The sequence below is a fragment of the Balaenoptera ricei genome, chromosome 1 (assembly GCF_028023285.1).
Source record: "Balaenoptera ricei isolate mBalRic1 chromosome 1, mBalRic1.hap2, whole genome shotgun sequence".
NCBI classification, from domain to species: domain Eukaryota; kingdom Metazoa; phylum Chordata; class Mammalia; order Artiodactyla; family Balaenopteridae; genus Balaenoptera; species Balaenoptera ricei.
Window position 1 is genome coordinate 142,555,179 of NC_082639.1, and position 17,546 is coordinate 142,572,724.

At 37.1% G+C, this 17,546-nt stretch overlaps 1 protein-coding gene across 9 annotated transcripts in view; it reads left to right on the top strand.

Annotated features, from left to right (window-relative positions):
- The window catches only part of TOR1AIP1 (torsin 1A interacting protein 1), a 47,422-nt gene extending 41,768 nt beyond the window's left edge, over positions 1 to 5,654 (top strand). For 7 of the 9 annotated variants that reach the window (XM_059937408.1, XM_059937411.1, XM_059937409.1 and 4 more), the window contains 3 exons: positions 276 to 320; positions 678 to 734; positions 3,139 to 5,654. In XM_059937408.1, coding sequence (XP_059793391.1) covers positions 276 to 320; positions 678 to 734; positions 3,139 to 3,926 — 890 coding nt within the window. In that variant the 3' untranslated portion in view covers positions 3,927 to 5,654. The remainder of the gene's footprint in view (positions 1 to 275; positions 321 to 677; positions 735 to 3,138) is intronic. The other 2 variants (XM_059937412.1, XM_059937417.1) reach the window with 1 other exon arrangement.
- Positions 5,655 to 17,546: the final 11,892 nt, after the last annotated feature.

The window sequence follows — 17,546 nt, forward strand, 5'->3', positions numbered from 1 at the left end:
TTGATGGAGCTGTGGGAAAATTATTTTTGAAATCTATTGTTTAACCACAAAGCTAAAACAATTACTTGTCTATTACCAGAAATGGTGAAAAGTTTTTCAGTGTAATTTCTAAAATATTACTGATATTTGAAATGGTCAGAAGCACCAGAGGAAGTATTTGAATCAGTTTGAGGTAGAAATTGGTGAAGATTAAGATTGAGTTTTACCTTAAAACCCCTTATCCAGAGAGCTCAGTAATCCATAATCATATTTTGTCCTTCTTTCCCTCTTTACAGCATCATCACCAGGCAAGCATTCGATATATGGCAGTTTTTCAGATGGTATTATTTGTTACCTTTTATTATAGTTGTGCTTATTTTCTTTGTCCTCTTAACCTTGTCCCAGAAGTTTCACCACTCCCATTAAATAATTTGGGTCAAGTTCTTCAAGGCTTTCTCACAAAACTAATGTGTTAAGAGTATGCTTTGTACTCGACCATTACATTAATTATGAAAGAAATCAATCTTGTGTCTCAGGCAGCTGTCAATCTAATAGACACTTGGATCTTCTGCTTTTTCTTCTGTTTCTGACAGATCTCTGCCTTATTTTCTCTTGGTGAAATTTGTATTTTCTTTTTCTGATGGAAATACTGAAATTATGAAACATAAATTGATAGTCTTTATTACTCCTATCATTAGATGACGGTGTTCAGAAATCAGAGCTTGGAAACCAATCTCCATCAACCTCCAGCCAACGTAAGTTTGTCTATTCAGCTTTCATTAAATGAGTCCCTAAAATTGGTGAACATAATGATTTTTAAATTTTTTTGACACCAAAGAACTTCGTGCTATTTGAAGAATTATATTTTAAGTACTTCAAAGGAAAAAGTGTATATTTTACCAGCAGTAAAAGTCTTTAAGGACAAACTCTGTGAAAAAACATCTGGCTTCCCCCTTTACTTTATTATCCATAAGACCAAAAGTGAAAGTTGACAAGTAAAGCAACTAATACTGTTAACCAAGTGAACCTTGTTGAGTCAAAAGAAAGATGCACATAGCCTGACATAATGGGAATACCATAGTTTTTTAGAGTTCACAGACCTGAATTTGAATTAGTTTGGGCCACTTACCTTCTGTATAGCCTTGGGGCAAGTTTCTTTAGTTCTCTAAGCCTTTTTATTATCTTGAAAGAGTACTAAGAAAGTAACAGTGATTCTCAGATTCTTTGGTCTCAATACCACTTTCCACTAGCAAAATTAATAAGAACCCCAGAGACCTTTTTTAAAGAGAGACTTAAAAAAAAATATATGAGTTATACCTGTCCATATTTACCTAGAGATTAAAATTGGAAAAAAATTTTTTAATGTTTGTTAGTTATTTTTAAATAATTTAGTAAGGAGAGTGATAGATTGCTTTGTATTTTCTCTGATCTCTAATGCCTGGCTTAATAAAATGGAGCTGGAGTTTCATTCTGCTTCTGTATTCAAACTGTTACAATATATTGGGATTTTTTTTGGTTTTTTAATTTATTTATTAATTTATTTTTGGCTGCATTGGGTCTTCTTTGCTGCGCACAGGCTTTCTCTAGTTGCGGTGAGCGGGAGCTACTCTTCATTGCAGTGCGCGGGCTTCTCATTGCGGTGGCTTCTCTTTGTTGCAGAGTACGGGCTCTAGGCGCACAGGCTTCAGTAGTTGTGGCACGTGGGCTTCAGTTGTTGTGGCTCACGGGCTCTAGAGCGCAGGCTCAGTAGTTGTGGCACATGGGCTTAGTCGCTCCGTGGTGTGTGGAATCTTCCCAAACCAGGGATTGAACCTGCGTCCCCTGCATCGGCAGGCGGATTCTTAACCGCTGCGCCGCCAGGGAAGTCCCAGTCAGTTGTTTTCTTGAAAGCGACAGGCTCACATTGTTCGTTTTCCAGAAAAAGTCTCCCAAATGTGAAAGTCTGACTAACCACAGTTTGTCACTTGTCCTTTCAAGTAAAAATTCTATGAAAAAAGCACTATTTCAGCTCACAACTCAGTTGCACAAAGTTCTTTTCTTTGAGACAGCCATATACTATTCTATGTAGCAGAAGTGCTTTATATATATGTCCCATTTCTTCACATAGAATGTTAAGATTTCTATCAAGGTTGAGTTCTAATAAGATAAATTCTTTTAAATGCTTCATGAAGGATGTTCTTAAGTGAAACTGATAACCTCGAATACATGGCCATGAAGAATACAAAGACAGTCCTAGTTTGGTGCTACTGCCCTGTGATTCATCTAAAGCATCAGTTATTTTTCCTACCATGGCTTTTTACACCATCAGGGCAGATGTCAATATGGTGGAAAAAGGCAAATAAGATCTTAGTGTCGGGAGAATAGTTTTAACCTCAAGGACCCCCTTGAAGAGATCTTGAGATACCCCACCAGCCACACTTTGAGAACTGTTGCTCTAGAGGGTCCATGGTACAATTATCAGTCTAAAGCAGTCAATAAATAGGAAGTGTAAAAATACTGTTGCTGTCATATTAAATTATTAAATGATGTGGTATATGAGAAAGTGCTTAAACTGAAAAGCATTAGGTAAATGTAAATTCATATCATCATTGCCAGTAATAATTAGGAATGAGTTGCAAACTAAGTTTTACCAGTGTTAACTTGCATACAGCCAAAGATAGGCATCAGTGCAATTAAAGGGACAGCTAGCTATTATATGGAAGATTTCACTTATAATGAATCCTTTTCTTTATCCCTTTATATACATAAACATTCCACCTTGGATAATAATCCATGTTAGTTTCTAAATTTAAAACTATTTTGTAAAGTGTCTTTTAATATTGTTTACCTCCCAAATATTAGCAGTAGTAATAATAGTTTTGCTTTATAAATTGTATTCTTTCTGACTTGCACATGCCATTACATATACTTAAATTCTACTTTTTCCTCTAAGTCTCTTTATCATTTTGACATTGAAGAGACATATGCATACTCATACACGTAACTTAAAACACATGTGCTAAATTATTTCTTTAAGAAAGTAAATTATCAGCTCCCTTCTTTAAATTCCTTCCTCTTTTATCTAATGTTTATAAAGATTAATATTGGCTTTAAAAGTCACTTGCTCTTGAATCTAAGAAAATAATATTTGTGTCTACCATTTCTTTTTTTCCTGAGCAGAAGTGACTGGACAACCCAAAAGTGCATCTTTTGTCAAGGTGAAGTGGTGGTGGCCCCTTGTCCTGATAGTTCCTCTTCTCATTGGGTATTTTTGTTGCCCTCGTACTTCTGAAGCAGAAACCACTGCTGTTCAAGAGTTCCAGAACCAGATGAAGCAACTTATGAATAAGTACCAAGGTCAAGATGAGAAGCTGTGGAAAAGGAGCCTAACATTCCTGGAAAAACATCTTAATAGCTCCCACCCTCGGCCTCAGCCTGCTATCTTGCTGCTCACTGCTGCCCGAGATGCTGAAGAAGCACTCAAGTGTCTGAGTGAACAAATTGCTGATGCCTATTCTTCCTTCCAAAGTGTTCCTGCAATCCGGATTGATGGGGCGGGCAAAGCAACTCAAGACAGTGATGTTGTCAAACAAGAGGTAGATCAGGAACTGAGCAACGGATTCCAAAATGGCCAGAATGCAGCTGTGGTCCACCGCTTTGAGTCACTGCCTGCAGGCTCTACTTTGATCTTCTATAAGTATTGTGACCATGAAAATGCAGCTTTCAAAGATGTAGCCTTAGTCCTAACTGTCTTGTTAGAGGAGGAGACACTTGGAACCAGTCTAGGCCTAAAGGAAATTGAAGAAAAAGTGAGGGATTTCCTCAAAGTCAAGTTCACCAACTCTGACACACCCAACTCCTACAAACATATGGACCCAGACAAATTGAGTGGGCTCTGGAGCCGTATTTCTCACTTAGTCCTGCCTGTACAACCTGAAAATGACCTGAAAAGGGGCATCTGCTTATAAGAGGAGACAGAAGAGAAAATCATGTCTCAAGTTCTGAGAATTTTTCAAACTTTCTAACCATAGACAGGATCCAGAGCTCTTTTTGAAAGAACTGGTTTCTTTTTAAAGGAGGTTAAGTTCTTAGGTAAACATGGAATATCTAAATCGTTTATTCAACCTAATTATCTGTTATTTGAGAGAATCATTTCCTTGTTTCCATTGAGATCTGTGTCAATGATATCTGAGGACTGTAAATTATATGCAGTCCCACAGAGGATCTGCTTAGATTCTGGGTTGAATCATTATTGCTATGGTATGACCAGTGGGAGGGATTAGTCTCCTTCCTATGCATCAACCCAATTTTTTAACTTAGATTTTTTTCACAGTTTGTCGAGCTATTAGTAAGACAGCTCCCTGAACACAACTGTGGGTTTTCCCCTTTTGTCCTCTTCTACATCGTTTAGCTGTGAATTCCGTAGTCAGCTTCTGCTTGTAGGAACAAAAATAATGAAAGGCCATCCGAGTGTGTGTTTGGGTTTTTTGTTTTTTGCTTTTTTCCTTTGATTTTGGAGGGCAAGGAGAAGGAGACATGGGAAAAGTTGTGGAATGGGGAGGGAAAGGGGGGAAAAAGTCTTCAAGATGAAATGTTAAAATAAGCCACTGAGGGAATTCCCTGGCGGTCCAGTGGTTAGGACTACACGCTTTCACTGCCGAGGGCCCAGGTTTGATCCCTGGTCAGGGAACTAAGATCCTGCAAGCCGCCCCACGTGGCCAAAAAGAAAGCCACTGAGGCTTAGGGTTAGTCAAACATAGTTATATGAACTGCATTCTCAGTGAATTCTGTTGGGACTTGTTTTTCACATGTCCTTTTTTTTCCTTTAAGAAATTTTTATTCCTCCCAAAGATTTTGAAACGTGTATGATGAGGTTTAGTATATTTGTTCACTTGGCTCTTAAGAATGGGTAAGTTCAAAAAAAAAAAAAAAGAATGGGTAAGTTCAGAGCCGTTTATTTTGGTCATATCCTGAAAGTTTTGTTAAGAAATACAATTTCAGGAATTGGTAAACCATTTGTTAACCAGCTCTCCTGGGCTGTTGAAGAAGGATTTGATTTTCTGCATGTCTACTTGTTGCATTCTGAGTCCTTTAATGACACTCTTGTAACAAGAATAAAGATTTACAATGCACGTGATAAATTCTACTAAGAGTGCCTCAAGCGAAAAAGAAAGTGAAGTTTACCGTATATGAAGAATGTTAAAATGTACTACTGTACATTACTGTACTACTATAGAATTTCAGTTTTAACTTTGCATCACTAACAGCTTTCTCATCCGTCAACTGCTTTGGTTTTCTTAGAAGCTTAAAATTCTGGATCCACTTTGTTTATTGTCTACAAACCTTTAAATGAAAATATTGTTTTTAGAATACTAGAGCCTGTCAATGGCTTCATCATTTACCTTTTGAGGATCCCATGACTGGTGGTAGAGTACAGTCTCGTTTCTTCCCACTAGGACTACCAGTATTCATAAATTTATACCCCTTATTGTAATTTGTTCCTGACTGTCAGAAGTCAGATATTCTGATTTATAGAGGATTCTAAAACAAGAGTTTTTGAAAAGACTTATTTTATACATATATATATATTATATGGAGAAACAAATGTTTTTTTAAATGTTTCATTGACCAAAATAATTTTAAAGTAATTAATATTACTTATATCAGGAAAAATAATTGTAGCAGCTGATCTGTAAATGACTTTAAAAGCTATTTTAGTAATTTAAATAAATTTACTTTCTTGGTTTGTACTCTTGTGTGTCATAAACTGAATGATTCATATACCTTTAAAAAAAATTATTCCTAGAGTTTTCTTTACACTTGAACAATTTTAGTGACTTCTGCTAAGAGAAACAAAAGCCAAACAAAGAATTGGAGCCACTCACAAGTACACTGGTAGGAAATATAATCACTATGATTTTCTGTTTCATCCAGGGATTTTGAATTATCACTAAAATGGAATTAGTTTAGGTATTCTCCACTTGGCAAAAGAATCCACACCATGTTTCTCAAATTTTTCATTCTCACCTCTCTAAAGAACCTTTTTAGATTTTTTTTCCTAATCATCTACCCCCATGAAATTTTAATACTGCATATATACTCTATATCTGTTTATGGACTGCATATTTTTATGCTTTATACACCTGAAGAATAAGGTTTTTTTGCCCCCATTGAAAGTGCATGCTCAAGAACATCTGTATTTTAGATCATTGATGCCTAAAACATTTTGTTTTGTACATGTTACCATAATCCGTTTGGAGGGGAAAATTTAATAAATCATCGGCTTGAAAATAGGAACTTGGGCCTCTAGCAATTAGGCACATTGTGACTTTGTGTGACAACACTGGCCCAGGGAAAACCACAGTGCAAAACTGACCTTACAAATTTCTAAAAACTTAATTTGCTTCCCTTCTTTTAATGACTTTCTTATATTACTTTTAAGGAGGTTTTTTAAACCTCCAGTCCTCAGTGATTGGAAATAAACCTGATTTTCATTCTATGAAGAGAAGTGAAACTTAGAAAGGGTTTGCGTAGTTAATACCTAAACTAAAGATATAAAGCCCAATTTGCCTGTGACCTTAGGTCTTCGGAAAGTGACCTTTGTGTTGTCAATATGAGGAAGCATTTCTCATTGATTACAAAAAAAAAGTGGACTATTCTTCTACATTGTCCTTATCAAGGCCACAGAGTAAAATCTTATGGTATGAAGATTCTACTGGCATTAGCCACCTGGGATGAAGGTGTGAGTCCTGAGTCTGGGAAACCAAACTAAGTCTTCCATTGACTGCCATTGACTTGGAAAAAGAGGAAACTCCTGCCATAAACCTATCTTTGGTCTCGATTCAGAGAAGTCCTGGTGGGCTAGCAGTTTCTTCTGGATGGTAGGGGAAATATAGCCCATCACCTGAGCATGAACAGGGAGAAACCTCTTGCAATTTACAAATTATAGTCTTGTCTTTTGCACACTCTTGGACTCCTCTGGAATATTTTTCATATCTTGCCTTCACCCTTTTCCCAGCCTCACACTCTGCTAATTCTTATTTGTTGTGAATGCTTTATTTTTTTTCAGGCAGAACTTTACTGAACCTAACCTAATTCCCTACCCTGAAATACTGGTGCAGGTTCCTCTTCTTTACACGCTTGTTCATCGTATATTACCCCTGTCACAGCACTTAGCACACTCCCACAACCATATGCCTCTTTTTTTTTTTTAATTTTATTAGTATAGTTGATTTACAGTGTTGTGTTAATTTCTGCTGTACAGCAAAGTGATTCAGTTATACATATATACTTTTTCATGTTATTTTCCATTTTGGTTTATTACAAGCTATTAAATATAGTTCCCTGTGCTATACAGTAAGGCCTTGTTGTTTATCCTATATATAATAGTTTGCATCTGCTAATCCCAAACTCCCACTCCATCCCTCCCCCACCCCCCCTCCACCTTGGCAACCACAAGTCTGTTCTCTTTGTATGTTTCTGTTTCATAGATAGGTTCATTTGTGTCACATTTTAGATTCCACATATAAGTGATATCATATGATATTTGTATTTGTCTTTCTGACTTACTTCACTTAGTATGATAATCCTAGGTCCATCCATGTTGCTACAAATGGCATTATTTTGTTCTTTTTTATGGCTGAGTAATAGTCCACTGTAAATAGTGCTACTATGAACATAGGGGTGCATGTATCTTTTGGAATTAGAGTTTTGTCTGAGTATATGCCCAGGAGTGGGATTGCTGGATCACCATATGCCTCTTGAGAGCAGGAGAGTGTGATCAATCTACGCACAGTGGTAATCACATAAAGTGCTCAAATATTTGTTAAATAAAAATTGCAAGCCCTGTGTGGTTAGCAAAAATAGATAAGTTGCATCTTTCTCAGTGTTTTGCTTTTTTCCTGTTATTCCTGAGCCTTTTTTTTCTAAATCTTTTTTATATAAACTATTTCAACCTGGATTCAGTAGGGCTATGAATAATTTCAGGAAAGAGGAAGGGGACCAATCTCAGAAGGGAAACCTGGCCCTTTTCTGGTGAAAGCAAGGATCATTAGTGAGAGGTCCCCAAGGGGAAGGTGAATGTTAAGAAAGAAAACTGGGAGGCCTTAAGGTCTTTCCACAGTAAGATTAGGAATTTGAGTTTTCTTAAAAGAGCTAGGAAGTTTCCTTACATCTTTTCATGTTGCGTAACAGGGTAATTATAGTCCAGATAAGAGATGGCTATGGATGTGGAAAGAAGATGGATAAGAAAAATATTCGAGAAGTAGAAATGACAAGGTTTGGTAATCAAATGTAATGTTATAGAGAAAATACCTCATAGAGGACTCTTCAAAGCGCTGTACTAGTAAAAATACCTCCTCAATCTATTTAGCTCATCTATCTTCTCTCCCCAAATACTAAGCACACAGTGGTAAACTAAATTCTTATCTCTGCATGTCTTTCTGTTGACTTTTAGCAGTTTGAAGTAGAGACTCACATATTTAGTCAGGAATTATTTGATTGTAAATAAAAACCCTGTCTAATCAGCAAAAGAGGAAAGGAGGGGTGAGGTGGGTATTGTAAGAATATACATCTGAGACTCCAAGAAAGGAAAATATGGGAACTGTGAGGACTGTTCTGGATGGAGACCTCACAGCCGTTCCCTCTGCCTCTCTACTTCTGGCTTGCTTTGCCTCAGCAACTTCCCCTTGTGTCTTTTTTTTTTTTGGCTGTGTTGGGTCTTCATTGCTGCAAGCAGGTTTTCTCTAGTTGCGGCGAGTGGGGGCTACTCTTCGAGTGGTGCGCGGGCTTCTCGTTGCGGTGGCTTCTCTTGTTGCGGAGCACGGGCTCTAGGTGCGTGGGCTTCAGTAGTTGTGGCATGCGGGCTCTAGAGCGCAGGCTCAGTAGTTGTGGCACACGGGCTTAGTTGCTCCGTGGCACATAGGATCTTCCCAGACGAGGGCTCAAACCCATGTCCCCTGCAAATTGGCAGGCTGATTTTTAACCACTGCACCACCAGGGAAGTCCCCTCAACTTGTGTCTTAAACACACCAAGAGGGTGAACCTGATTGGCTCAGTCCAGTGTATGGGTTATCCCTGAAAAGAATATATGATTAAACATAGCTGCCTAGGTCACTCCTTTAACGGGAACCATGGGGTGGGGATAGAGTAGGGCAGTCTTCTGAGGTCAGGCCAAGGAGTGGGCAGATACGGTTAAGGGACAACTGAATACATCTTCAGATTTATAGACCTTTACATAATGTGATGCTGTTCTGGTTAATTCATTTCATTTTGCCTTTTTAAAAAATCAGTGAAAGGGAATTAAAGGTAATGGAAACAACAATGAAGTTTTAAACTCTAGGTCCTGGTCATAACTCTGCCTAGGTAAATTTGACCTAAGCAAGTCCTCTTTGTAGCCCTGCTACAAATGTGTTCTGATTTCTTCCCATTGCTTTTGTGTTTCTTATGCTAAAAAAAAAAAAAAAAAAAAAAGGCACAGTTAACAAAACTTCAGGTACTGTTTTCATGTATAATGGCTATTATTAATTTGTTGTAAGTCCCTCACAAACATACTGAGCTTTCTTTAGTTTTCAGTCTGTTTCTTGGACAAGTGAGGTAGTAAGTGACCATGTAACCTCTGATTCAAACTTGACTTTTTAGAGTTTGTCTTCCGACTTTTTTTTATTTATTTATTTATTTATTTATTTATTTATTTATTTATTTGATGTGGACCAAAGTCTTTATTGAATTTGTTACAATATTGCTTCTGTTTTTTTTGTTTATTTTTTTGGTTCTCTTTTTTTTGCTACGTTAGGTCTTTGTTGCTGTGTGCGGGCTTTCTCTAGTTGCAGCGAGCGGGGGCTACTCTTCATAGTGGTGCGCAGGTTTCTCATTGCGGTGGCTTCTCTTGTTGCAGAGCACGGGCTCTAGGCACACGGGCTCAGTAGTTGCGGCATGCGGGCCCTAGAGCACACGGGCTTCAGTAGTTGTGGCGCATGGGCTCAGTAGTTGTGGCACACAGGCTTAGTTGCTCCATGGCAAGTGGGATCCTCCTGGACCACAGATCGAACCCGTGTCCCCAGCATTGGCAGGCAAATTCTTAACCACTGCGCCACCAGGGAAGTCGCTTGCTTCTGTTTTATGTCCTGGTTTTTTGGCTGCAAGGCATGTGGGATCCTAGCTCCCCAGGCAGGGATCGAACCCGCACCTCCTGCATTGGAAGGCGAAGTCTTAACCACTGGACCACCAGGGAAATCCCTTTCTTCCCACTTTTAGAGAGCACCATTCTTAGGCTAAACTCAAGAAGAGAAACTGCTCCGTTCTATATAGCCCATAAGAGAATATTTACTCATAGTAGTTATGGGCATTTCTTGATGAGCAATTTTTTTAATCTACTCTCAATTTCATAGTTTAAATGGACTTTCTCCTACTTTGTATACCACGAAGATGGAAAAGATCTATATCGAGACCTTTGAATATGTATTAAGTTGTCCCTCACCATTTTCTAGTTTTTGTTACTATTTATTGAGTGCTTATTAATGCCCCAAACACTGTTTCAACTTCTTTACATGTATTAACTGATTTAATTCTCACAATAATCCTGTGAGGTGGTAATATTATCCCAACTTTATAGACAGGAAACTGAAGCACAGAAAGATAAAATGACACCCAAGAATACCCAAGTAAAAAGTGGTAAAGCAGAGATTTGAACCCAGGCTGTCTGTGTTTAAAACATCTATTCTTACCACTATGCAGAGAGTCTCTAGAACCCCATATATGATGTTTCTCCCCAATCTATTCAGGCTCTATACAGGTTGGAGTATTTTTCCAACATTGTAGAATTTTTTTTCAATTGAACTATAGTTGATTTACAATATTGTGTTCGTTTCAGGTGTACAGTGAAGTGATTCAGATATATATAGATGTATAGGTATATATATATTCTTTTTCAGATTCTTTTCCACTTTATTACAAGATATTGAATATAGTTCCCTGTGCTTTACAGTTTTTTGTTCCTTGTTTTTTGTCTCTTTCATATATGATGGTGTATATACCATACTCCTAATTTATCCCTCCTCCCCTCCTTTCCCCCTTGGTAACCCTAAGTTTGTTTTCTCTGTCTGTGAATCTGTTTCTGTTTTGTAAATAAGGTTTTGGATTATTTTTTAGATTCCACATATAAGTGATATCACATGATATTTGTCTTTTTCTGTCTGACTTACTTCACTTAGTATGATAATCTCTAGGTCCATGCATGTTGCATGAAAGGATATTTAATACTTTTTTATGGCTAATATCCTATTATTATATATAGGATATATATATATCTTATACTATATATATATTATATATAGTATATTACTATATTATATATAGTATATTATAGGATATATAATATTTACATTATATAAATATTATATATATATAGTATAGGATATATATCCTATATATAGGATATATATATAATTATATATAGGATATATATATATATATATATATATATATATATATATATATATATATTATGTGTATATATACCACATCTTTTTTATCCATTCATCTGTTGATGGACGTTTGGGTTGTTTTCATGTCTTAGCTATTGTAAATAGTGCTGCTATGAACATTGGGGTGTATGTATCTTTTCAGATTAGAGTTTTTGTCTTTTCCGGATATATGCCCAGGAGTGGTGGGATTGCTGGATCATATTGTAGCTCTATTTTTAGTTTTTTAAGGAACCTCCATATTGTTCTTCATAGTGGCTGCACCAATTTACATTCTCACCAACAGTGTAGGAGGGTTTCCTTTCCTCCACACCCTCTCTAGCATTTATTATTTGTAGATTTTTGATGATGGCCATTCTGACTGGTGTGAGGTGATACCTCATTGTAGTTTTGATTTGCATTTCTCTAATAATTAGTGATGTTGAGCATCTTTTCATGTGCCTGTTGCCATCTGTATGTCTTTGGAGAAATGTCTATTTAGGTCTTCTGATTTTTTGATCGGGTTGGTTTTTTGATATTGAGTTGTATGCCAACTTTGTAGATTCTTATTTGTGATTTTCCTTTAAGCCATTTTCTTTCTTTCCTTCTTGCTCAGCTTTGTGGAATTCAATATTGCACACACCCAGGGTCTAAAGAATTTTGAGTGGAGTGAGACACACACCTGTTGACTCATATTTGCATACATTGACATCATGCTTTTGTAACTGGAGGCCTGCAGTGTTGACTCACAGTTTATCTTTTTTGAAATACCTCCACATAGCCTAGGTGTTAGCTGTCCCTGTATACCATGGAGCCTTTGTTTTGCCCGCCCTCAGCCTTGATGCAAAACAGCACTTCTTGGAATTCCTAAGGAAGAGTCCAATTGCATCAAAAGCATTGGTAATTTCACATAAACAGTTGGGAAAGGATAATAAGAGCACAGGCCCTACAATCCCAGCTCCAACACTTTTCTCACTGAATGACATTGGCAAATTACTTCTCTACGCCTCAATTTCCTCATCTCTAAAATGGGGGAAATAACATAATTACTACCTTAGTAGTGTTATGAGGATTAAGTCAGTTATACATACAAAGCACTTAAAAAGTGCTGAGCACATCAAAGGGTACAATGTTAGCCACTTTTGTTCATCTAAATTCTGACCAAGATTCTCCTCTCCCCATCTGTGTGGCATCAACTGTGGCTGGCTTATATTTCTGCCTCCTAAGTGACCCTTATTCTACAGAGTACCTGGGCTTTCTCCCAGTTTATACCTCCATCACAAACCTCAATCCATCACAATGTTCATTAAACAAAGGGCTTCCAGTTACCAGTATCCACCCTTTCCAAAAATCCGGGAAATTATAAAGAACAAAAAAGATTTCCATCACATGTGGATAGCTCTTTCATATTTCCATGGCTTATTCTTACGTAGCTTCACTGTCCTACTCTCAGCCTTAAAGACCTCATTTTTATTCAAGCAACTGTAATTTGCTGAGATTATTTTCCAAGTGCTACACAGACAACCTTGTGTTAAACACAGAGATGTGCCACTTAGACCCTCTTAGAGGAAGAATTTGTTGTGCCAGCTGCTGGGAATACGGTTAATGGACAGCCTTCACCATCAGCCACTTCATGGATTGCTTCAGCTTCAGAGAGTCACTTTACCCAATGTCATGCCATGGGGGGGGGGTGTACATCCAATGGCTGATTGACGGAATATAGAGGCTCAGCCTTCTCAGCCCAACACAATTTGGACAGGCCATTTGCACTCCAGAGCTTCCGCATGAGGTTGGCTGAGGCTATAGCACCTGTATCATAGTGTGACATCCTGCTTCCTTCTCCTCCCTTCCACAGGTGCTCATACCCAGCGCATTCCCTAGTAAACATCCAGCACACTAAATTTGTTTCATAGTCTGCTTCTCAGAGACCCCCACCTGTGTCACACTCTAAGCTTAGTGTAGTCTATAAATGGAATGAATAATAGCTAATGTTTATTGAGCACTAAATATGTGCCAAGCACATACTTATGATAGGCACCGTACATATAGTAGTATCTCATTTAATTTTCATAATCCTTTGAAGTAAATACTGCTAGTATATGACTGTTATAGATAAGGAAACAAAGATACAAAGCTATACTCTTAGTAACCGGTGGAGATAGAATTGGAACACAGATTGTCTGATCCAGAGCCTACATTTTTTACCATCATGCTACATTCTATCCTATAATAATATCTACTTCTTAAGAAGTGAAAATGATATTAAACCATATCTTATAAACCATAACATATGATGGATGTAAGTTAAGGAAACATAGTGCACGACCTATAAGATCACTTCATTATCTGATGAAATTTATGCTTCTCTAAAGAGATAAAACCTAGTAAAAACATTTGAAACTCTATTAGGAAGAATATCTTTCTAACAACAAAGGCCTACTGTGGTTCTGATTTCCAAAATTTGAATGTAGGTTGAACTAGAGGTAGGTTGAATTAAATCTCTGTCAATGCTGACTCTATAAAATTGGCAAAGGTTATAATATCTGAAAATACTGTAAAGCCCAAAGTATTTGTTTGATGTTGCCTCTGAAAGAGTCTTTATCTCTTGTAGCCAATAATTTGTCCATTGTTCAACAGATGACTCAAGCTGGGTTTGAGTGATGTAATACTTGCCACTTGAAATACAACATCTTAGTGGGCAAATTCCAGTAAAATCTTTCCCTTTGGAAATAGTCCCAAAGGATTAGATTTTCTGTTGTTAACTGGTAGGTTCCAAAGACCAAAGGTTTGCTTCTCTGAAATATTTTTATTAGCCTTGGATAAGCAGGTTGACAGACACAGGGAATGAAGTACTTTCATGTTCAGGAAATGTAGCCAACCTCCTACTTCTGACTTCACCTCTAAGTTTTTACTGTTATTGAATCAGCAGCTCTGCTCTTTGAGTCATGTGGGTTATTACTGAAGTAGCCCTTTTACCCTTAACATTTGTCTTGAGATCAGTGTGTGTTAGCTGATTGGACTATAGATTTAGCTCAGATTTAGTTCTAAGTAACTAATCTTTTGCCCTTATAGCATGTTATCTCATTCCTCTAGAGAAGGGACACAAACATCAAAATTTACAGTCTCAACATCTGCCTTAAATCTTTCACAGAGTGTGCAGGGAGGAATATGCATCTGTCCATGCTAAAAATTAACTTTTATTATGAAATAAAATATAAATAATGCAAATAAGAGGGATGGATAGATAAGGCTAATATCACTCTCATAGCTATAGCTGTCTCCTATAATTAGAAGGTTGTTTAAGTGACTTTTCATTTGTTTCAAATCTTAGACATAAGCATATGAGTTTAAATAAATGAACAAACCAAACATAAGACAAATTAAATCATGGTTTCCTCAAAGCATCAACTCTCCTCAAAACAACACAAACAGAACAATGAAGTTAAAATACATAAAGAGTATACATAGAAATGAATAAAGCCAAAAGACAATTGAACAAGAAAAGTTTGGAAATAGGGTGCTGGAATAATCAGCAACCCTGGTAAAGTCCATTTTTTCAGACAGTATGAGGTCATGCCTCAGACAACAAAATACTTCTGGCACCTTTCATCTGAGTTCTCCAAGTGCTTTGTTGACATTATCTAATAGCAAATATTATTACCCCCATTTTATAGGTGGAGAGACTAAGATACTAAGAGATTAAATAACTTGCTTAAGCATGCACAAGGAGTCGCTGATGGAACCAGAAATTTATTTCAGGAATCTAATCTACATTTCTGTTACTATCACTAGGTCAGCTTTCCAGATACCAAAAGACATTTATTGGTGTAAGTTTGTATTAAATGTATTTTTAAAACTGATATTATCTTCTGTAAACAATTCAATGAAAATGCTTTTGTTGAAGGTCATGGTTGCTTTTTGTGGGAGGAATTTAAGAGGTGATTTAAAAATAAATTCTCCCAGATTCAAGAGTATCCACATTAGGTCAAGGTTATTTAGTAAAACCCATTTTCGGTATCTAATACAGAACCATCGTGAAATTATGTCAGTTAATATCCAATGTCCTAATGGTTATTTTGTGTACGTGTGTGTGTCATACGTTATTTTTAGTAGGGTGAGGCATGAACAGGAGAGGTCTAGGAATTATTCTATGCTTTCTATTCCCACTCAACTCAGAATTGTCCCTGAAAATTCTGTAATCTCTATGGGAACATATTATGGGAAGAGGGGGTGTTTTTTGATTTTTGTCCTTTCTCAAGAATGTTACTGGGGCTTCCCTGGTGGCGCAGTGGTTGAGAATCTGCCTGCCAATGCAGGGGACACGGGTTCGAGCCCTGGTCTGGGAAGATCCCACATGCCGCGGAGCAACCAGGCCCGTGAGCCACAGTTACTGAGCCTGCGCGTCTGGAGCCTGTGCTCCGCAACAAGAGAGGCCGAGATAGTGAGAGACCTGCGGCCTGCGCACCGCGATGAAGAGTGGCCCCCGCTTGCCGCAACTAGAGAAAGCCCTCGCACAGAAACGAAGACCCAACACAGCCATAAATAAATAAATAAATGAAATTAAAAAAAAAAATGTTACTCACTTTTCTCCTTTGTCCTAATATCCAAGCGCCTATAAATCTTTTATAGTCTGCCTCACGAACACAAAATTTTCAGTGCTTTCAGTAATATAGTAATATTACTATATTATTTATTACTATTATTTATTACTATTATTTATTACTATTACTATCAGTAATTTTCATATTACTACTTATTACTATAAATTACTATTTATTATTTATTAATATTTATATTATTTATTACTATAAATTACTATTACTACATATTACTATAAATCTTTTATAGTCTGCCTCACGAACACAAAATTTTCAGTGCTTTCAGTAATTTTCATATTACTGAAAATTTTCAGTAATTTTCATATTACTACTTCTGACAAGAATCACAAATATAAATTGTTTATATTCGACTAATAGCAAATATTTGTGCTAAAAGTAAACTGTTCACAGGACAAATGCAAAGTTTTGTAATATTAACTGCATGTAAAGTCTAACTACATTTCAAAATGGAGAACTAATAAATTGCTCCTTCATTTTGGCCTGAACTCGGGGTTAAAGTTATTGACCAGAGGTCAAGGGCAGAGAGCTGCATATGAACATCCAGAGATATACACTTCCTTTATCATCGGTGTGTGCTGGTTAAAAGGTGACTAGAACTATACTTCAGTTAAAAAAACAAAAACAAAAGGTGACTAGAGAGCTTGGGGGAAGAGAGGGATCATGAATTCAGCAAAATCCAACTATTTCTCACTTAGTCACTCATATTCTTTTTATTCAGAAATCCACATCCCAGTGTTCTTTCGAAAGAGCATCTAACTGCTTTTTTTTTTTTCTGGCTGCACCACAGATCTTAGTTCCCCCACCAGGGATCGAACCCGTACCCCCTGCAGTGGAAGTGCTGAGTCCTAACCACTGGACCTCCAGGGAATTCCCACATCTAACTGCTTTGAGCAACCACACTGTGTAGTAGAAGAATATGTTCTGGATTCAGAAGGTGGAGTTTCCAGTGCCAGCTCTACCACCCTCCAACCTGTGACTGAGAGCAAGCCACTTCACCTTTCCTCATCCCTATGATGCTAATACAGCTCAGGTTTTCATGAGAATTAAACAAGACAATGTCTGTGAATAACAGAGGTTATTAGAGTTTATACAAGAGTTAATTATATATTGTACACTATATAAATACATATATTAGTTATGTAAAATACATATGTAATAGTTATACCAGAACCACTTATATATGTAAAATAATTGTCGACATAAGTTACATCAGTTTATATGTTTGCTTTGCACAAATTTTTCAATTCATGCTTGATATATGCAATCACTTATATTTCCAAAACCAGCTACCTCTTCACCATCACTCTCTTTTCTTCCTGTCAGTTTTTCTGTCAGACAGTTCCAGCTGCTTTTGCCCCCTTATAATATTATGTGGACCTTCTGTTCATGCACTAGGATTTGTAACCAAATGCTCACATGTTCTCATTTCTTGTTCAACAGGTGGGGAGCACTCAATCCTGGGATTCCAGGAGTGTTTTTAGTGGCTGATAAGCCTCATTAAAACCTGTGG